This window comes from Lethenteron reissneri, chromosome 50 (genome assembly GCF_015708825.2).
Source record: "Lethenteron reissneri isolate LAM-NWPU_2019-01 chromosome 50, ASM1570882v1, whole genome shotgun sequence".
Classification (NCBI taxonomy): domain Eukaryota; kingdom Metazoa; phylum Chordata; class Hyperoartia; order Petromyzontiformes; family Petromyzontidae; genus Lethenteron; species Lethenteron reissneri.
This window is the reverse complement of record NC_083828.1, coordinates 11208045-11230873: the sequence shown is the minus strand read 5'-3', so window position 1 is coordinate 11230873 and position 22829 is coordinate 11208045. Positions and strand designations below refer to the sequence as shown.

At 55.3% G+C, this 22829-nt stretch overlaps 1 protein-coding gene across 3 annotated transcripts; it reads left to right on the top strand.

Annotated features, from left to right (window-relative positions):
- Positions 1 to 4901: 4901 nt before the first annotated feature.
- LOC133355197 (FERM domain-containing protein 5-like) lies at positions 4902 to 22392 on the top strand. Of its 3 annotated transcripts, none has more exons than XM_061572557.1 (10): positions 4902 to 5098; positions 5526 to 5652; positions 10585 to 10672; positions 12137 to 12225; positions 13184 to 13247; positions 13798 to 13883; positions 16148 to 16222; positions 16810 to 16878; positions 19371 to 19462; positions 20126 to 22392. In XM_061572557.1, exons 1-10 carry the CDS (start codon positions 5068 to 5070, stop codon positions 20980 to 20982), a joined length of 1578 nt encoding a protein of 525 aa, XP_061428541.1. In that variant the 5' UTR covers positions 4902 to 5067; the 3' UTR covers positions 20983 to 22392. The 3 variants fall into 3 exon arrangements, with proteins under 3 accessions (XP_061428541.1, XP_061428542.1, XP_061428540.1); XM_061572556.1 differs by having other exon boundaries at positions 4904 to 5098; positions 13795 to 13883; XM_061572558.1 differs by lacking the exon at positions 16148 to 16222 and having other exon boundaries at positions 13795 to 13883.
- The last annotated feature ends 437 nt before the right edge of the window (positions 22393 to 22829 follow it).

Below are 22829 nucleotides of genomic sequence, written 5' to 3'. Positions count from 1 at the left end.
CACCATCTCACCACGCAGTCACCAACTCACTCACCACCACTCACCACTCCATACCACTCCACCACTCAGCTCACCACTCAGTCACCACTCCGCACCCTCACCCACCTCAGCTCACCACTCACGTCACTACTCAGCTCCCTACTCACTCACCACTCACTCCACCACTCACTCACCTACTCAGTCACTACTCCTCACCACTCACTCACCACTCCACTCACCACTCAGTCACTACTCAGCTCACCACTCACTCACCACTCCGTCACACTCAGTCCCACTCAGCTCACCACTCAGCTCAACCACTCAGTTCACCACTCACGTCACACTCACGCACCAGTCCAGTCACCACTCAGTCACCACTCACTCACCACTCACTCACCACGCAGTCACCACTCACTCACCACTCACTCACCACGCAGTCACCACTCAGTCACCACTCACTCACCACTCAGTCACCACTCACGTCACCACTCAGTCACCACTCAGTCACCACTCACTCACCACTCAGTCACCACTCAGTCACCACTCAGTCACCACTCACTCACCACTCAGTCACCACTCAGTCACCACTCAGTCACCACTCAGTCACCACTCAGTCACCACTCAGTCACTACACGACGACAGTTGCACAGAAGCTACAGCAGCAGCTGCTGTGTGAGATCGGTGACCCCAGATCCACGCAGCGGCGCCGCTCCGATTACATGGATAAGTTACACGGTGCACATACACACATACGCACACTCTACACACACACACTACATACACACACATACACACACTCTACACACATACACACACACTACATACACACTCTACACACACTTTTACACACACATACACACACTCTATATACACACATACACACACTCTACACATACACTCTACACACACACTTTACACACACATACACACACTCTACACACACACTCTACACACACACACACTCTACACACACATACACACACTCTACATACACACACTCTTCATACACACATACACACACACACATACACACACACACTACACACACACTCTACACACACACTCTACACACACATACATACACACACACACATACACACACACTACACACACACACTCTACACACACACTCTACACACACACACACACTCTACACACACTCTACACACACACCTACACACACTCTACACACACACACATACACACACTCTACATACACACACGTGCTATACACACACACTCTACGCACACTCTACGTACACTCTACGTACACTCTACACATACGTGCTACACACGCACTCTACACACGCACACGCACACGTGCTACACACATACACACACACACTGTACATACACACACATACACACGTGCTACACAACACACTCTACACCCACACACGCTACACATACACACACGCTACACACACGTGCTACACACACTCTACACCCATACACACACACGCATTACACACGCATGCTACACACACACGCATGCTGCACGCACGCACGCTACACACACGCGCTAAACACACACACGCCACACACACACGCGTTACACACACACGTTACACACACATACGCTACACACATACGCTACACACACACGTGACACATGCGTTACACACACGCTATATACACACACGCGCGCTCTACACACGCACACTATATAGACACGCGTTGCACACGCTACACACATGCGTTCCACGCCACGCACTCCACGCGTGTGCGCTGTGTGTGTGTGTGCGCTGTGTGTGTGTGCGCTGTGTGTGTGCGCTGTGTGTGTGCTGTGTGTGTGCGCACTGTGTGTGCGTGCACTGTGTGTGTGTGTGCGCTGTGTGTGTGTGTGACTGTGTGTGTGCGCTGTGTGTGTGTGTGCCGTGTGTTTGTGACTGTGTGTGTGCTGTGTGCGCGCTGTGTTTGTGTGTGCGCTGTGTGTGTGTGCACTGTGTGTGTGTGCGCTGTGTGTGTGTGTGCACTGTGTGTGTGTGCGCTGTGTGTGTGTGCGCACTGTGTGTGTGACTGTGTGTGTGCTGTGTGTGTGTGCGCTGTGTGTGTGTGACTGTGTGTGTGTGACTGTGTGTGTGCACTGTGTGTGTGTGCGCTGTGTGTGTGTGTATGACTGTGTGTGTGTGACTGTGTGAGTGTGCGCTGTGTGTATGTGTGCACTGTGTGTGTGTGCGCTGTGTGTGTGTGCTGTGTGTGTGTGTGCTGTGTGTGTGTGACTGTGTGTGTGCGCTGTGTGTGTGTGCGCTGTGTGTGTGTGCACTGTGTGTGTGCACTGTGTGTGTGTGTGTGCACTGTGTGTGTGCGCTGTGTGTGTGTGCACTGTGTGTGTGTGCGCTGTGTGTGTGTGACTGTGTGTGTGTGTGCGCTGTGTGTGTGTGACTGTGTGTGTGTGACTGTGTGTGTGCGCTGTGTGTATGTGTGCGCTGTGTGTGTGTGCCCTGTGTGTGTGTGCTGTGTGTGTGTGCTATGTGTCTGCGTGCTGTGTGTGTGTGTCACTTGTGTGTGTGTGAGCGCTGTGTGTATGTGTGCGCTGTGTGTGTGTGTGTCACTGTGTGTGTGCGCTGTGTGTGTGTGCTGCGTGTGTGTGCTATGTGTGTGTGCGCTGTGTGTGTGTGACTGTGTGTGTGTGTGCGCTGTGTGTGTGTGCTGTGTGTGCGCGCTGTGTGTGTGTGACTGTGTGTGTATGTGTGCGCTGTGTGTGTGCACTGTGTGTGTGTGCGCTGTGTGTGTGTGTGACTGTGTGCTGTGTGCTATGTGTCTGTGCGCTGTGTGTGTGTCACTGTGTGTGTCTGTGTGTGTGTGCGCTGTGTGTGTGTGCTGTGTGTGTGCGCTGTGTGTATGTGACTGTGTGTGTGTGTCACTGTGTGTGTGCGCTGTGTGTGTGCGCTGTGTGTGTGTCACTGTGCAGCGCCACACCTATTACCATCATTAGGGGAAAAAACGGTGATCCAATCTCCGACCCCCAGGAACAGGTTTGCAGATTTGCTGAGCATTTCTGTGAGGTCCTGGGGGAGGGAAAAAATCTCTCAGCCAGGAAAACATCATGGCACAAAGTGGGGATAACCCTGCTGAGGCTGCCGTGCCTCAAATATTGGAAGAGGTCACCCCCTGTGAGTGGCTGGCTGAGGTGCCATCTGTTGAGGAAGTACTTAAGGCGATCCGGAGTCTGAGACCAGGAAAGGCACCGGGCAGAGATGATCTCCCAAGCGAAATGCTGAGGGAGGGTGGCGTTTGTGCACAGACTGCCCTACCTGACATCATAACAACAGTCTGGACCACTGGACGGGTTCCGCAGGATTGGAACGATGCCCTGGTGGTCCCCCTCTTTAAGAAGGGGGACCGCACAGACTGTAACAACTACAGGGGCATCTCACTCCTCAGTGTGCCGGGAAAGGTCCTGGCAAGGATTATTCAACATCGCCTTGCTAGGCACGCTGAGGAGAGGCTTGCGGAACCCCAATGCGGTTTCAGGAAAGGGCGGTCCTGCACAGATGCCATATTTTCTGTCCGTCTGCTACAGCAGAGGTGTAGGGAATTCCAACAAGACCTACATCTCTGCTTTATTGACCTGGTCAAGGCCTATGATACCATCAATAGGCCTGGGCTCTGGGTTCTTCGTGCTTTCGGAGTCCCTGACCCTCTGCTCACGATCATTAAGGACCTTCATGATGGTGAGCGGGCCCGGGTAAAACTACGTGGCCGGGAGTCGGAGTCTTTCCCTGTACACCTTGGGGTGCGACAGGGATGTCCTCTGGCACCCACATTATTTAACATCTATTTCGACTGCGTAGTTCGTGAAGCCTTCAATAGCTGTACCGAGGGAATTTCCATTTGGTACAGATATAATGGGAGGCTGATCGACGCCCGGGTGCGATCAAGGGATGGCTCCCTATTGGTCAACCACGTTATGTATGCCGATGATTTGGTAATAGCTGCTCATTCGGAAGAGGAGTTGGAGACGCTGCGGCTGAGACTGGAGCGTGCCACTAAGAGATGGGGCCTTACCATCAGCCCCACCAAAACTAAGCACCTGCCTGGGTATTTTGTACCATCGGACACTCCACCCCCACAACTCCCAATCGGTGATGGGGAAGTTGTGGAGAGAGTGGAGAGTTTCCCATACCTGGGCAGTGTGCTTATGACCGGCTCCAGTTTAACAGCAGAGGTCTCACTCTGAATCAGTCGAGCGGCAATATCTTTTCATCGGTTGCGTAACGCTGTGTGGAAGTTACCTGGTCTGTCGCTCCACACGAAGCTTCAGGTCTTCTCGGCCACGCTTGCGAAACGTGGACCCCCCTAATGGAGCATCTTCGCCGGTTGGAAACATTTAGGCTGGCCTGCCTACGATCCATCCTGGGTTTAACCAGGCTGGATTGTGTGAGGAGCTCACAAATCCTTGAAAGATCTGGGCAAAGTCCCATCGGTGAGCTCCTCCGGCAGGCAAGGCTGCGTTGGCTGGGTCATGTAGCCCGCATGCCCAGCCACCGCATGCCTAAACAGCTTTTGTTCGGCCGGATCGAGGGGGCTAAACGGGCGCGGCACGGGCTAGAGAAGAGATGGAGTGATGTGGTACAGGAGGACGTGGAGCTGAGTGGACTTGCCGATGACTGGTACCAGCGGTGTCAAGATCGGCCTCAGTGGAGGAGGCTCGTGAAGGACGCTACTGGGCAGTTGGAGGCAGTCGCCCTACAACAACAACGGAGGGCGGAGGAGCGACGCTCACAACAACGAGCGGAGCGCCGGGTGGCTAAAGCACAGCAAGTTGGTACAGTAGGAGGCAAAGGTGGTGCATCAGCCAGTCATCTCGGTCATCTCGATCAGTCGACCAGTGGCACCTGCTGGGTTTGCCCCGTGACCTCCTGCCAGCGGGCGTTCGACACTTCACGTGGCCTCAAGGTGCACTTGGCCTGGCACAAGCGTCGTGGTGACGTCACCGCCACTTAGTGGCGAACGGCGGTTGTTGTTGTTGTGTGCGCTGTGTGTGTGTGTGTGCGCTGTGTGTGTGTGTGCCGCAGGTACCTGCTCTTCCTGCAGCTCAAGCGGGACCTGCGGCACGGCCACCTCCTGGCGCCAGCTGCAGACATGGCCTGGCTCATCGCCTTCATCCTGCAAGGTGAGGGACCTCACTGCTCACTCCTCACCACTCACCTCACTCCCCACCACTCACCTCACTCCTCACCACTCACCTCACTCCTCCCCACTCACCTCATTAATGATTTGATCACACCTCCCAACTCACCACGCCACTTACCTCACCACTCATTTCACATCACCATTCACCTTACGTCACCTCTCACCTTACCTCACTACTCACCTGGCCTCACCTCACCTCACCACACAACTAAGCTCCACACTCACCTCACCATTCACCTCACCACTCATTTCACATCACCACTCACCTCATCACTCACCTCACCACACAACTCAGCTCCCCACACACTTCACCCTCACCACTCAGCTCACCTCACCATTCACCTCACCACTCATTGCACGTCACCACTCACCTCACCACTCACCCTCACGTGGCTGTCTCGCTGCAGCGGATACGGGCGACTATGACCCCGAGGAGTGCACGGACGACCGTGAGGCGCGAGTCGCTCTGCTGCCTCCCGCCGCTCACCCCTCGCTCCTCACCCACGCACACGACCTCCACCGCACCCAGCTCCGGTACGCGCACACGCACGCACTCACATACACGCACGTACACACACGTACACACACGTACACACACCCTCACCCCTCGCTCCTCACCCACGCACACGACCTCCACCGCACCCAGCTCCGGTACACACACACGCACGCACTCACACACATACACGCACGCACTCGCACACGCACTCGCACACGCACTCACACACGCACTCACACATGTACACACACGCTCACGCACGCACACGCACTCACGCACGCACACACACGCAGACACGTGCACATGCACGTACACACATTCATACAAAGACAAAGATCCTCCGTGTAGCCTTGCCAGACTGTTGAGGCAAGTGCTGTTAGTGAGCACCTATGGAGGCCGGGACGGCACACGAGGAGATTGGGTGGCGAGCACCACGCCCGGCCGCCTTTGTCTCCCCAGTGGCGATGTTTACACACCACATCAGATACTCATTTGAGGCTGGGTCGACCTAGGGGAGGCCCATGATTGGTTCAGATAATCATCACTGGTGTTGGCCGTGAGCGGAAATCGAACTCGGGTCGCCGGGTTTGTAGTGCAGCGTGCTACCCGCTACACTACCGATCTGTACAACAACCGCCATTCGCCACTAAGTGGCGGTGACGTCACCACGACGCTTGTGCCAGGCTATGTGCACTCTAAGGCCACATGAAGTGTCGAACGCACGCTTGACAGGAGGTCACGGGATAGACCCAGGTGCCATGGATTGACTGACTGACATGAGTGGCCGGTGCACCACCTGTGCCCCCTACTTTGCCAACTTGCTGTGTTTTAGCCAGCCGACATTCCGCTCGTTGTTGTGAGCGTCGCTCCTGTACCCTCTGTTGTTGTTGGAAAGCGACTGCCTCCAACTGCCCAGTAGCTTCCTTCCTCCCCCACAGAAGCTAATCTGAACACTGATGGTACCGAACTGTTTTAATGATGTCACATAGCGTTTCCACCCAAATGTCACCCCCCCTCAGCAGTTCGCTTGAGAGGTGATCTCTACCCAGCGCTCTGCCTGGTCTCCAGCTCCGGATTGCCCTTCACACTTCCTCAACAGATGTCACATTGGCCAACCACTCACAGAGAGTGGCTACTTTCTCGAATCATCAACAAAAAGCAGCCCCTGCAGGGTCAACCCCACCTTGGCCCATGTTGTTATATAAGATGAGGGATTTCATCTTTCCCAGGGCCTCACAGAAATGATCAGCAAACCTGAGAACCTTCTCTTTGGGGGATGGAGATCGGATCACCATTTTTGCCCTTCAGAATATTAATAGGTATTGTGTGGCAAATCACTTTTTTGATGGAGTTAAAGAGTGATGTGTGACCCTGTTCTACTGAGGTAGTTTACATCTCCTCAGCAACCCATGATCACCACCCATCCATGCAGCGCCACACAGATGTCCGAATCTCTGAGCGAAGGCTGTAAGCCTCATTCTCGGACGAGGGATGCTGTAGACGGTGGGAGTGGGCCTACCGCTTTCTCTCCGCGAGCCGCAACACCACTTACGTTCGCCAGGGTCTCTGGGGAGGACTGGACTGCTTCCCAAATGCAGCCATATTAGCAGCTGGACGAGCCACAGTCCTGAACCCCACCCACTTTCCCTTGGTATCTGGAAGAAAGGAGGACAATGCCAACCCCAGCTGCAGACGATGATGAAATTCTCAAGCCGAGACCAGGCAACTGTGGGTTTGAGTGGGGTCCTAGATCGATGCCCTCGGCATCGTGGACATATCATAGGCGCAACTTACCAATGACACGCCAGCTATTGGATGGTCAGTGGGCAGATCAGCTCCACGATAGGTCCTTATGTCAAGGACGTGGACCCACGTTCGCTGTTCCATTACATATATAGTCCAGCAGATGTTCTTGCTTTGACCCAGCGTGCACCCATGATGTTGTGTGGATATGCTGATGCCGGAATAGCGTGTTGGTGATTACAAATCCATGCGCTGCACAGATGTCTAGCAGCCTCCTACCATTGTTATTGAGCTGATCTGAGTCATGCCATGCAATAACTCAGTTTGTGGTTGCGGCAGCAGTTACTTTGGGGAAACGAAACGACGTCTCGAACCGCGTTCGTGAACACAAGGCAGATCTGAAACACGGTAGGACCAATACCTCTGCCATTGCTGATCATTGTTTTAACGCTTTGGGCTCACACAAAATAGATTTTTCCAAGACGAAGGTACTCTGCAAACCCACTGGCTACCTTCAGAGATTTGTTCATGAAGCCATCCAGATATATAAACACAGACACAACTTCAACCGAGAAGATGGGTACAAACTGAGCAATCATTGGAAGGACGTTATTAGCCAGGTAAAGTCTTAACTGACTGTGATGTTTCCATGCTACATGCTTATGTCAGCTGTTATTTCCGACTCTCTGTCTCTCTTTCTCTGTGCCTCTCTTAGATCTCTCACATGCCCTTTGGATTGCACTCTCATGCTCACAGGTCCTTTTGATTGCACTCTCATGGTGCTAATCTCTTATTAACACTGCTGTTGTGCGCATATGCAGGGATGATACTCTTATGCAGCGACGGAAGCTCATTCATGCTAATCTCCCTCCCTAATCTCTCTCTCCCTAATCTCCCCCATTAACACAACTGACGTGCTTGCGTCCGTGGATGGAATTCCTTTCCAGCTCAGACCCCGCTTGCTTGCCCATCGCCACATATATAACCTCTTGTTGTAACAGCTCTCTCGCTGGTTCAGCAGTTCCACTGCTGGATTATATTTTTTTCCGCCTGAGGACGACCGCTCGTGTTGCGATCGAAACGTCGTGATATATTATTTTTAATTTTTTTCATTTTCTACCTACATGATTTTACCGAAAGAACCAAAGAGTATCCCTTATATAATAGAGGTTTCTTGGGTTAGATCACGTAAGTATATAAATGTGTCATTAAAACCAGCCACCACCCGACACAGCCAATTAGTAAGGGTTGTCACGTAAGCAGAACGTGCCAATTCGTCACTAGTACAGTACACCGGTTCTGTGTTGGAGGACCAAGCCACAACATTTACAATCTGAGTACGCTGTTTTGCCAGTAATTACAACTAGCTTCATCAGGCGACAGCCAGATTTGTGGAGAAGTCTGTTACGTTCCTTATATAGAGGCGTAGATGTGGTGATCACGCTTTTGCGCTCTTGCGCCACATGGGGGGGGGGGGGGGGGGGGGAATTACTGAGGCTATGTACATTATGCATTATGCGAGCCCTTTGAACTTGTCCTTCCTGTCTATTGTGTGTGGAGTGACATCGCGGAATGTCACTGTGTAATGCCGGCCCTAGAGAGGCACAGCGTGCGGTGTATTGACATCGCGGACACCACTAGGATGTGGGTGCAGTACCGAGACTCAGTTGAACTCAATACATGTGTATTAAAATAGCCATACCAACGGTAATCCCGATTCAAGTATGCCGCCCTTTGTAGGCATGCATTTCAATAATGTATTATTTGATTATTCGCTCCACGCAGCACTAAGGCTGTAGCTTTCCTAACAGTTAAAGTTATTTTTTTCAATTTCGATAGATTCTCTAATTAGTCCTGGCCAGTAGTAGCTAGTTTTGCACATAACTTCAACATTATAAAAATCAATTGAGTGTCCTTGTTGGCACCCGTGTTCTGCTACTGCTGACATTTGTATTTGAGATAAGAAAAAAATCTCTGATGTTCTTTTAGTCTCGTGCTGATCATTCGTCCTGTTTGCCCAACATAACATTTACCACACGTGCAGTGAATCCTGTACACACCTTCTGTTGATCGCTTCGGTAATACATCTTTGTACCAGATATGAATTTCTGTATCTTATGTACCGTGCTAAATCTGACTCGGATGTTTTGTTTTTACAAACATCTGGCGAGTTTATGAGTTACTCCCCGAATGTACGGTATTTTGATCGTTATAATAACTTGGGCAGTTTCAATGCTCGTGTTATTCGATTTGGTTTTGGCATTCAATGAATGCCCTGTTGATTTGTGCATTAATTTTAACCGTTCATTTGCAGCGCTTATTTAACATGTTGAATTTCACTTCTCAGACACAATACACAGAAAGGACAAGTTCAAAGGGCTCGCATAATGCATAATGCACGTTGCCTTAGTAACCCCCCCCCCCACATTTCGCAAGATCGCAGAATGGTGGTCAGCACATCTACGCCTCTATATAAGGAACGAAACAGGTGGACTTATCCACAAATCTGGCTGTCGCCTGATGAAGCTCGTTGTAATTATTGGCGAAACGTCGTACTCAGATTGTAAATGTTGTGGCTTGGCTCTCCAACACACCGGTGTGCTGTACTAGTGACGAATTGGCATGTTCTGTTTACGTGACAACCTTTACTAGTTGGCTGTCGGGTTTTAACGACACATTTATATATTTACGCAATCTACCTCCCCCCCAAAAAACCTGTATTATGGATGATATTGGTCGCGAAAGCTTCCTCCGTTTTAAACTGACATCCTCCATATAGCCTTAACAGACTGTAGGGGCAAGTGCTGTTAGCGAGCACCTATAAAGGCCGGAATGGTACACGAGGGGGTGGGTGGCCAGCACCACGCCCGACCGTCTTTGTCTCCCCAGTGGTGATGTTTACACACCGCACCAGGTACTAATTTCAGGCTGAGTCGACCTAGGAGAGGCCCGGGACCGGTTCAGATAATCATCACTGGTGTTGGCCGTGAGCGGGAATCGAACCCGGGTCGCCAGGTCCATAGCGCAGCGTGCTAACTGCTACACTACCGCTCCCCACTCACACTGACACACACACACAGACACACACAGACACACGTGTGTGCGTGTGTCGGTCACGGAGAGACAGCCCCTGCCGTGACTCTGTCTCTTTGTCTCTGTGTGTCTGTGTTTCGCTTTGTCTCTGTGTGTCTCTGCGTCTCTCTCTCTCTGTCTGTCTGTGTCCCCAGCGGACAGACACCGGCGCAGGCCGAAGAGAACTTCCTGCAGAAGGTGCAGGAGCTGGAGACGTACGGGTTCAACCCGCAGCCCTGCCGGGTGAGCCCGCCGCAGTGCCCGCTCACCGCTCACCACTCACCTTCCCAGGGGTTGCCTTTCTCTGCACAGACTTGATGCTAATTATGTCTGCTTCAAGTCCGGCCTGGGTTAACTCTGGCCCAGGGGACACATAGGGGGACACATCAAACCTATTTGTCACGGTAATAATCATATTAGCTGCACTAATCGGGTACTAGAGGGTGGGCAGGGAATATTTCCCATGACCTGGACACAGCAACAGCAAATTTCTCCATGCTCTCTCATTCGGGTACTCAATCACTGTGCACAAGGCGCCGTGCAGTGACACAAGTGAGCGTGTGTGTGAGTGTGCGTGTGAGCGGGCGTGTGTGTGAGCGTGCGTGTGAGCGAGTGTACGTGAGCATGCGTGCATGCGTGTGCTTGTGAGAAGTGGTGGTGCAGTGGTTAGCATGCTACACCATGAACCCGGTAACCCGAGTTCGATTCCTGCTCACGGTCAACGCCAGTTATGATTATCTGAACCGGTCCTGGGCCTCGCCTAGGTCGACTCAGGCTCAAAATGAGTACCCGGCGTGGTGTATCAACATCGCCACGAGGGAGACAAAGGCGGCCGGGCGTGGTGCTGGCCACACACCTCGTGTGCCTTGCCGGCCTTCGTAGGCGCTCACGAAAGCACTTGCCCCAAAATTATGTTATGTGCTGCACGGGGGATCTTTGTCTTTGTGCTTGCCCACCAGAGGACGTTCGAAAGTCCTGTTCGTTCCCCGGTGAGGACGAAGGGTTCCCGAGTCCAGGTTTAACCCTTGTCCCGTGCACGGCCAAAGCATGCCCCTCGCCCACCCACCAAACCCACCCACCCATGTCACCGGGGCCCGGCCTGCCGGCTGCTGTGAGCCCCGATTACTAGGAGCCCCTTTGCGTGGTGTGAGGGAGGAGGTTGTGCAGGGAGACGATGGTGGGTGGTTTTTGCGTTTGGCCAGCTGTGAGCCAGGGCCACGCATTCCACGCGGCCGTATCACCCGCACTGCGCTCGACTTCCCTTCGCTTTCTCTCTCTCTCGCAGCACGCGCACACACGAGGCTCCCCTCCGACCTCACCCACCGAGCCTCCTCGCTCCTACACGCCGCGCACTTTGAACTTTGCCCCACGCGCTCGCCTCTCTCCCGCACACATCCTCATCCACGCACTCGCTCCTCACCCACCCCTGCACTCACTCCTCACCCACGCATTCCTCACCCACACATTCTTGCACTTGCCTCTCTCCCACACACATCCTCACCCACCCCTTCACCCGCTCCTCACCCACTACCCACTCGCATTCGCCTCTCTCTTACCCCCACACGATCACCCCCACCCCACTCTCGCACACATGCCCACACGTGCCTGACAACTCGTGCCTGCATGCTCACCTGTTCTCACCTCTGCTGGCCGTTTGCTTACCGCTCGTGCTCACCGCTCGTCCTCACCACTGCTCCTCACCGGCAGGACGTGACGGGGATGCCGGTGCTGCTGGGCTTCACGCCGCCCGGCCTCAGCGTCCTCCAGGACGGCAAGCGCGTCATCTTCCTGCCCTGGTCCGCACACCCGCTCCTCCTCACCAGCCCCTCACCACCTCCTCACCGCCGCCACCACCACCACTGCCGCCACCGCCGCTGCCAATACCAATACCCCGCCATTCCCCACTAAGTGACAATGACATAACTACGGCGTCCGTGCCAGCCCAGGTGCACTTTGAGACCACGTGAAATGTCAAAGCCTTGCTGGCAGGTCACGGAACAGACCCAGCAGGTGCCATGGTTTGACTGACTGAGACAACTGCAAATGCACCAGCTGTGCCCCCTCCTGTGCCAACTTGCTCCATTTTAGCCGCCCGGCGCTCCGCTCATTGTTGTGAGCATCGCTCCTCTGCCCTCTGTTGTTGTTGGAAGGCGACTGCCTCCAACTGCCCAGTAGCATCCCTCACGAGTATCCTTCAGAGGCCGATCTTGACTCCGCTGGTACCAGTCATCGGCAAGTCCACTCAGCTCCACGTCCTCCCATACCACATCTGTCCATCTCTTCTCCAGCCTGTATCATGCACGTTTATCCCCCTCTATCTGCCACCATCACCACCATCGCCACCACCGCCACCACCTGCCACCAGTGAACCTTCGACACTTCCCGTGGCATCAAAGTGCACCTCGCCTGACACAAGCACCGTGGTGACGTCACCGTCACTTGGTTGTTGCTGCGTGCGCCAAGCGACATCTCAGTGGAGACCCTCGTGCACCGTCGTGCGGGATCGTCGCGAGACGCAGAGCTGAGTAAATCTCTGCGTCCTATCGGCAGCGCGCGGTCAGCTACCCACAGGGGTCCGCTTCCCGCCCCGACCACGGCAGCTCCCGGGCGGCGGTGGTGGCGGTGCGATGGAGCTGCCGCTCCGTGACGGAAGCTCCCGGACACCTCGCAGCCGCTCAATTAATGCCTCCCCCCCCCCCCATCGTCGCCCCTCCCCCCGCCGTCTCCCCCTCCCCCGCTGTCTCCCCCTTCCAGGTCGGAGATTCGAAAGCTGAAGTTTGAAGGGAAGACGTTCCACGTGCACTGCGTTGAGAAGGAGGTGAGCGGCGCTCGCGCCTCCACCGGAGCCTCCGGCGTTGCGGTACGGCAGCAGCGAGATACCCGGCGTATGCAGGGATAGATTACGGTGGTGTGAAGTCGGTGTGCGTCATGACCAAATATGGTTACGCTGGGCATACGACGAGTTGTAGAAGAGTAGTCGATTCAAAGCTCGGCTGCGAGCTGTAACCCGTCATCAAACCCACAGCAGCTTAAACCCAACCTCGACCCTATGCACAGCACCCGGTCACATTGCGTGTGAACCTGTTATTGTAATTGTGGGGAGTGGTGGCGCAGTGGTTAGCGCACTGCGCTACGACCCCAGCTCACGGCCAACACCAGTGACCATTATATAAACCGGTACTGGGCCTCCCCTTGATTGACTCGGCCTCAAATGAGTACCTGGTGCGTGGTGCTAGTCACTCGCCCCACTCGTGTGCCTTTTCGGCCTTCATAGGCGCTACTCACTAACACCACTCACCCCAACGGTCTGATGAAGCCTACACGGGGGATGTCCTTTGTGTCTGCCTCGCTCCCCCATCCGGCAGAAGAGGTTCACGCTGCCGTTCCACGCGGCGTCGCCGACGGCCTGCAAGCACGTTTGGAGGAGCGCCGTGGACAGCCAGGCCTTCTACCAGTGAGAGGCCTCCACTTGCACGTGCGCAAGCCAGGGCCGGCACGCGGGCGGGTCCCGCGTGAGCCTCCGGGCCGGTGCTCGGCAACTCTCGCGAGAAGGGACGTTGACCTCGAGCGGGCGAGTGGGCGGGCTATGGTTGATCTTTATTCTCGCTCAGTGGGATGGCGGCTCCAGCTATGGGGAGACCGTGGCGGTCGCAGGCTTTGATGGAGCAAGCCGTTGCGAGATCTGGCAGAAGGTAGCGGCAACGGTGAGCTGTGGTGAGCTGTGGCGATGGCGGATGGCACCGACGGCTTTCTGCACTCCTCTGCCAGATCCCAGTCTGCTGCTGTGCAGTAAACCGCAGCGACCTGCCCTGCTGCCATTGTCCCGCCATCTGGTCCAAATAACTAGCGGACAATGTTGTGGTCATTGTTGTTAGGGATTGAGGTGCAGGGTACACAGAGGGGGGCGTTGTGGGGGTGCGGGCCCCCAAAGCACCCCTATAGTTTCGCCACTTTGGCCCATGTGACCACAGACACACAACGCACACGTGCGGTGCGCACACACGTGCGGCGCGCACACACACACACGTGCGGTGCACACACACACACGTGCGGCGCACACACACACACGTGCGGCGCACACACACACACGTGTGGCGCACACACACACACGTGCGGCGCACACACACACACGTGCGGCGCACACACACACACGTGCGGCGTGCGCACATACACGTGTGGCGCACACACACACGTGCGGTGCACACACACACACGTGCGGTGCACACACACACACGTGCGGCGTGCGCACATACACGTGTGGCGCACACACATACACGTGTGGCGCACACACACACACGTGCGGTGCACACACACACACGTGCGGCGCACACACATACACGTGTGGCGCACACACACACACGTGCGGCGCACACACACGTGCGGCGTGCGCACATACACGTGCGGTGCACATGGCGAGCAGGAGGGGGCCGTGATCGCTGCTGTTGCTATTTACTGGAGGCTGCCCCCATCTGGCACGCGGACAATGGCCTCATTGAGCGGATCAGCAGCGCAAGCAGCGATCATGGTGTCTGTGCTCGCTCGTGTGCTTGCGTCCGTGCGTGAGCCAGAATAGTAGGGAGCAGTGGGACAGCAGCTAGCGCCGCACTCGGTTCTAAACCCACCAGAAACCCGAGTTTGATTCCCACTCATGAGCAATATTCTCAGCGATTATCTGAACCGGTTGGGCCTCCCTCACCCTAGGTCGACTCAGCCTCAAATGAGTACCTGGTGCCACGTGTAAACATCGCCACTGGGGAAACAAAGGTGGCCGGGTGTGGTGCTGGCCACCCACCCCGCTAAACTTTTGCTGGCCTTCATAGGTGCTACTCGCTGAACAGCACGAGTCTGCTAGAGGCCACACTGGGGGGTCTTTGTGTGCCAGACCAGTGCGTACCTGTTGCTTGTGTATGCTTGCTTGTGTTTGCGTGTGTGCGTGCCTACTGCTTGTGTGCCGCATGTTTCTGTGTGTGTGTAATACTCACACTCACGATCTTTGTTTGCCCAGGGAAAGCCTCACCGAGTCTCAAGGCTCTCGCCTCCGGAGGGTCCTGCAATTGGGGACGTTGGGCCAATTTTCAGTGAATGGTCGGCTTCGCATGGGAGGAAACCCGGAGGACTCGGAGGAAACGGCTTAAAAGCTCCGCACGGATAGATTGGAGAATGCAATGGGGGCGCGTTGAGGGCAATGCGATTGTGTGTGCGTGCGGCGCTGTGTGTAGTGTTTGTGGGTGTGTGTTGTACCTGCCTCTGTATGAATGCCAGTGTGTGTGTGTGTGTTTGCGTCGGTGGTTCAGTACGCAAGCTCATGAATGCGTGCCGTCTGTCTAAACTTGTGTGTGTGTCACTGAGATAACCTGTGCGTGTGTTGTGTGTATGTACAACTGTGTGTAACTGTGCAGTATGTGGGGAGCGGTAGTGTAGTGGTTAGGATGCTCTGCTACAAACCCGGAAACCCGAGGTCAGTTCCCGCTCACAGCCAACACCGGTGACGATTATTTGAACCGGTTCTGGTGCGGTGTGTAAACATCACCTCTGGGGAGACAAAGGCGGCCGCGCGTAGTGCTGGCCACCCACCCTCTCGCGTGCCGTGCCTGCCTTCAAAGGTGCTCACTAAAAGCACTTGCCCCTATTCTGTTAGGGCTGTAGCGGGGTGGGGGGAGGGTTCCCCTGTGTGTTGCGGGTAACCGTGAGAGCCGCACGCTGTGTGCGTGCGTGAAGGCTGGAGCGCTCGAGCCAGATCCGCGCCGTCTCCAGCAGTAACCTGCTGTTCCGGCGAAGCAAGCACCGCTTCAGGTGACATCCACCACCTCGTCGTCTAGTGAACCCATCGCTCTCGTAGCATCATCGGTCTCGTGGCTACAGCAACACCCGATTGATCGCCACTGCGAGGTTCAACGTCCTCCTGCCGAATTGGTGGTTCCCAGTACTGAACGGACTGTGGGACTTTTGATCTCACAAACTGTCAACGGTGTCGATTTCAGTTCTGCTTTGTTCCTTCAGTCTTGGTTGCATCGCCGCTTGGGCAGTTCAGGAATGTGTCCCTAAAATGTCAGCGCGAGGGAGGTTCACGCAGTGAGATGGAGATCGGACGTCACGGAGATGGAATCGCTCGCTGCGCTCGGACCTTGGGGCGCAGGGCAGATGAGATCACCCAGCAATTTACAGATCCAGTTTCAGCTGTTTAACTTCGCATGTTTAAAGCAGATAATGATCCGTTTAACACCTGGCTGTTTAACCTCGGGCTGTTTAACACCAGATATTTAACCCTATTTAACACCAGATATTTAACCCTGATTAACCCCGGGCTGATTAACCCAGACATTTAGCCCAGGCTGCCCGGCCGTGCCGGTTTCACTCCGGTGCCTTGTTCCCCTCCACAGTGGCCGCGTTGCCAAGGAGGTCCTGGAGGCGAGCAACCGGATCCAGCGCCACCCGCCCATCGTGAATCGGTGACCACCGCCACCGCCACCTCACAACACAACCCAACCACGCGCGTGTCCCCACCATCACCATGACCCTCCATTCGGCATACCGACAGTTGGGGGCAAGTGTCAAAAGCGATCACCTGTGAAGGGAACTACACGGAGGGGGCAGGGGGTGGGAAGCTCAGACAGCAGTCGACCTTTACCCAGCGCCGGTGGTGTCCAGGCACATCAGACGGCGATCACGGCTCTGAGCGGCGGCACGCCAGGGGTTATGTACGAGGGGTCACGGATGCCCCGACCCCAAGCGATCGATGCAATGGTGGCTACGCACGTGGCAGCCTGCGATCCCACGCTGTGGAGGCTGCAGCGAGGGTTGGTGGATCACACGCGGATGGTGTGAAACTCCCCGTAGGCGTCGATGAGGAGCCGTAACCTGGGTCGGGTCGCCAGAAAGCAGAACAGCAAGTGGACTAATCGCCATCTGTTTCCATCTGTACAGTGATAGAGCGTTGGCCCCTTGCATGTATGGCTATCCTTTGGGTGCTTCGGTTTAGTCCCACTTGTATAATAAACACAACTCATTCATTCATTGGCTGAGAACACCTTCATGTGTCGAGGCCCGCACAGTTTGGGCAGTTGTTGGTAGCGCCGGCTCGCACCGTGGCTGCTGCCTTCCTACTTGCCCATGGTTCTTCCTGGCCGGACCCTCCTGAAGAGAGCCATATGACTGTGTGGCTCTGCTGGATAAATAAATTATAATAAGTATTATTATTTATCCTAAAAGGCATGCCCAGGACAGGTTCAGACACCACTCGTCAGCTACTGGTGGAGTCTGTGAGGATCACTGGCAGGGAGTGAACTCGTGCGGCAAAGATGGATCGTCGTGCGCAGCGCGCTAATGTGCATGCATCTGCACCGTCGCACGGGGTGGTACACTGCTCGCTGCGAGAGTTCCGAATGGAAAATTTCTCCGTGTGGTGACAACGTTGATGCCCACCCCACCGTCGAAACGCGATCGGGAAGACCGATCGCCGCCGACGTCGCACGGCAAGCCGAAACCCGGCACGCCACCACGGGCGTGGCTCTTTAAGACCCATTGTTGATTGTTATTTAAGACCCATTTTTGCGATTATTGTGGTGTCACCGGCGTGGAGCAGTTGTTGAGTGACGCCAGGTGACGCCAGGTGACGCCAGGTAAGCAGCTGGGCGAGCCGGGGGGGGGGGGGGGGGCAAGGTGGATCGCCGAGCAGGTGGCCAACGGGCGACTGGGCAGGCGAGCAGGGGGGCAGGCGGGAGGGGGCTGCCCCTCCTCCCCGGTTTCTGGTTTAACTGCTTTTGAGTGGCGACGCCGCTGCTGCTGCACCACCACCGTGGCCGGGCCTCACCCTCCCGGAGCCCACGGGGCTTTGGGTGCGATCATCTTCCCCACATTCCACTCGTTCCTGCGACTTGTTCACGGCCATTGTCATCATCGTCTCGTGTTTGGCAACGCGACATTTAGAACCGTTTATGCGAACTGACGCTGCCGTACGAAGGGGGGGGGGGGGGCACCTTGTTGCGTTCTCGCTCGCTGGATGTCTCCGAGTGCGAGGCAGAGTGACCTCCTGCTCCCCCTCCCCTCTACAGCCCTGCAGAGCCAGTGGTCACAATTCCACATTCCTATGGTGGGGGCGAGTATTGTCCATGTTGATTTCCCCCACGAAGCAGTTACTCATTTTATCCACCCCAGAGGGACGAGGATGGGCCACATTAACCAGCTCCCAACCAGGATTGAAACTCGCAACTTCTCGACGTTAGTGTAGCCGCTCGCTGTAAGCTGCTGAGGTGGATCTTATAGTCCTCATTCAACCGGGGAACAATAGCAGTGGTCGCCAAGTGAAGACACCGATGGACAATCCCCGGGTTAACCCAAGCTTAGTCTCGCTTAGCTTGCGAGATGGAAACAGATCAGGTGCAGTTTGACGTGTCGCCTTTCACGACCAATATTATTCATAATAAAAGTGTTTGTTGGGTTAGATCGCCCAATGATGCTGGATATAACTACCAGCGAAAGGTCGTACTCATTGTAAATGTTGTGGGTTTATTGTCCAACACACAGGTGGGCTGAAGTAGTAACTAATTGGCAGGTTTTGTTTACATGCCAAACCTCACTGATTGGGCGTGTCAGGTGGTGGTGGGTTTAACGACACATTCATATTCAGGCGAACTAACCCAAAAAATACCTTTATTATTAATATTACTCTTTGGTTCTTTCGGTACCGAAAGAACCTCTTAACACTCAACCTCAGTTCGGAAATCTGACTGTGGCTGGCACCACAGCTCAGCGCTGGCTCAATTCAAGCACATGGCTTTTGAGCCAGCTCAGCCGAACCTTAGACCGAGCCGTGACTAAAATTACGGGCCTCGGAGTGGTTTTGGTCGTGGGCCACGACTGGGCCGAACCCCGTTGACGGCCATGGCTTATGATTTCCGCCCTACCGATGCCGTTTCCGACCCCCCCTGACCCCCGGCCGCAGGTCACGCATGGTGGAGACCATGAGCTGCCCGACGATCTCGCGCGACGCCGTGGCGCCACTCTACTCGGCCACCGAGAGCTACCTCCTGCACGGTGGGCAACGGTGGCACCGCACCGACACACGGCCACAGGAGACCGACACGTGGGCATGTGCAGCCATACACCAACACCCCCCACCCCCCTCCCAACCGCTGTGCGTGTAGCCTTTACAGATTGTTTGGGAAAGTGCTGTTAGCGAGCACCTATGAAGCCCGGCACGGCACACGAGGGGGTGGGTGGCCAGCACCAGTCTCGGCCGCCTATCTGCTGAGCGGCGATGTTTATACATCACACTATTTGAGGCCGAGTCGACCTATGAGAGGCCCAGGACTGGTTCACATGATTGTCACTGGTGTCGGCCGTGAGTGGGAATCGAATTTGGCTATTTGGTCGGTTTGTATATTTGGAGTTTTCATGTTCTCCCCATGGTCGGATGGATTTTTCTCCTGGTCCTCCAGAAAAAAAATGTTCCCTCCACATTTAGAAACATTCATTTAAGAGAATTTGGCTACTGCTATACATTTCCACGTGATAAGCCACTTCGTTGAGCTGTCATTTGTGGCCAGGTTGCTTCTGAAAAAGAGCTACATCGCTCAGTGGGCCTTAACTGGTAAAATGAAAAAAATAGGTTTAAAAAGTTAAGGTTGCAGTGCAGCGCAGTGCTAACCATTGCGCCACCACTCGCCCGCACCCTGCCCTCCTCCCGTTGTGGCTCAGACCTGGGCTTCCCAGACGAGGACGGCCACTCAACGCCAGTGCCGCGCCAGCGCAACGGTGACGCCGCCGATCGCATCTCCGTCAGTTGCCTGGAGCTCAACGTTGCACGGACGCACAACCACCACCAGCAGCAGCCTCACCGTCACCCGCAGCACCATGTGCAGCTGCAGCACAAGCATCTCACGCAAAAGCAGCAGCAGCAGCAGCAGCGAAATCAGCAGCAGAATCTGCAACAGAACAGCCACCAAGGCCAGGCATACAGGCAGCAGCAGCAGCAGCAGCTGGTTGTAGAGGTGCCAGTTGCGGAGGCCAAGCGGGGCCATGCTGGGACCCAGGAGCCACCGAGTCAGGGCCGAGCGGCGCCGACGATGGCCACCGCCACCGGTGGTGGCGGTGGCCACCCCATGCCGGACACCGAGAGTCAATCGGAGGAGCCGACGGAGGACGGGGAGACGCCGGAGGGGAGGGAGTTCCCTGCACCGGACGCGGACTGGTGCGAGGCCGACTTCGACGAGAGCGCCCTGCAGGAGGCCGAGGAGGAGGAGATGGACGAGGTGTCGCGGCTCACGGACCGCAACCTGGCACTGCTGACGGCCGGCCGCGACCGCTACGGCCGAGTGGCGCGTGCGGGCCTGCGCGCCGTGCTGGCGGCGTGCGCCGTCGTGCTGGTCACCGTGCCGCTGCTGCTGGTGCTGCTCGAGTCGCGGCTGGACGTGGCGCTGCTCAGAGACCTCAGGCGGACGCCCGAGTTCACGCAGTTCCACGTCGAGTACTTCTGCCCAATGCAGCGCCGGCTGGGCGCCACCTTCCGCTCGCTGGCCGGCAGCGTGGACGAGTCGTGCGACCACCTCGATTAGGCCCCCGAGAGAGGGGTAGGGAGGGGGTTGGTGACTTGCGTACGAGACTCGGTTCCTGGCCTCTCGAGCTCTCGCCCGGTTTAAACAAAAATCAAAGTGACGCTCGGGCCTCGCGGACTCCCACGGCGGTTGAATGGCGCCGCCGGCCCGCTCACAAATGGAGGAGTCCTCCTCGCAGGGAAGCGGCACGCCGCACTTGGCAACGTGCTCGGAGGCAAAGCCCTGCTCGCTCTAGCGCGTCCGCGATCCCTTTGTCGCGGAAGAGCGGCGAGGAGGCGTCGTGCCGTTTGGTTTCCTCGAGATGTGCGGATCGACAGGTCCCCGCGTGGGCAACCCCGCTTAGCCTATCTGCCCCTGTGCACCGCTCATCACCCAGGGGCCCCACCGGGCCCCGTTTCCCCAGCGGCTGGCTGCCGCTTCTCCCTGCACGCAGCGTGCCTTCGCCTGAACTCTCTCTCTCGGCGGTGACCGAAGTCACGCAGCGATGCTGTTACGGTGATGTGACTTAACTTATTTTATATTTGATCTTTGTTCTCGCTTTGTAACTCTTCCTTTTCACAGCCAGTTTTTTGTTGTTGTTTGTGTATCAGTCCTAATCGTACGAATTTTTCCATCCCGTGACTCGCTTTCTAATTAACGACAAGTATTAGGCGGGCACGATATTACACATAAGCGTTGGAGCGAGGGTGGCACGGCAGGGAGAGGTGAGGTGGGGCGGGTGGGTAGCCGGGTGCCATGGCAACGCGCGGGAACTCTCAGCCCCCCCCCCCACCCACTGGTACGGTGGATTATCGGTCACGCCACAGCACGGATTATGGTGCAGAGGCCACTCCGTGCCCCCCGCCACTCCCTGCGATTCTCCTGAATCCGGCGGCAGCGCCGCGGAGCTTTGCAAACGTGGCCGGGAGCATGGTACGATACTTGTTGCTGCGTTTGATTATTGAAATACACTTAATTTTTTGGCAATATATTTAATAGACTTATTTGGTAAAGCCTCAGCTATTGCCGACATATTCAATAACGTGTTGAATATGTTGTCGTTGATAATTGAGGATATACGAGTCTGGTTAAATACATTTCCGAAAAGCGAATGTGTATAAAGGATCAAACAAAGCAAGGAATATCATGCGATATTTAGCTGCACTTGGCCTGCGCCTGGCAAGATTGGAGCAATCGATCGCACGAGCTAACCACAACCCAAATCCAACATGGACACAACACGAGCCACGTGCTCGAGTTGCCAATGCAGTAGGCGCAAGTGGCGTACGTTATACGTTTGATGATTGAAAACGTTTAAAACACCACCTTGATTTGCCGATGGCATATTTTGTCGATAACCGAGGACACATTAAGTAAAGTATTTTAACACGTCATTGATAATACTAAATGTGTTTATTAAATATATCGTCCAAAAATCAAACATGTGTAAAAGGTCAAACGTAGCAACAAATCAAATGCTATCCAGGAGCGGTGGCGAGCATGGCACAGGCGCGCGCACGCGGTGCCTGTGCCGCTTCCCGCACCATGATCTCAAACCGCGTAGCTCGGCCGCTTCTCTGCGCTGTGAACAGCACAGCTGCAGCCCACTTGAACGAGCGGCAAATTGTGTGTGGCAGCGATGTCCGTGCAATATAGAGAGGGGCAACAGCATCGTGGCGCACGGTGACAGACCGACTCGACATGACCTGTCCTTCACTCAATACGCGGCAATGGTTGTACAGGTATTTAACAGTGGCGGGGTGGGGGGGGGATAATAACAGCCCACCTGGCAAGCAGGTACTGTGTTGGTTGCGGTTAGGTCGTGTTTTACTGCGGTTATTTTAATAAACCTGAAATCTCGAACCCCA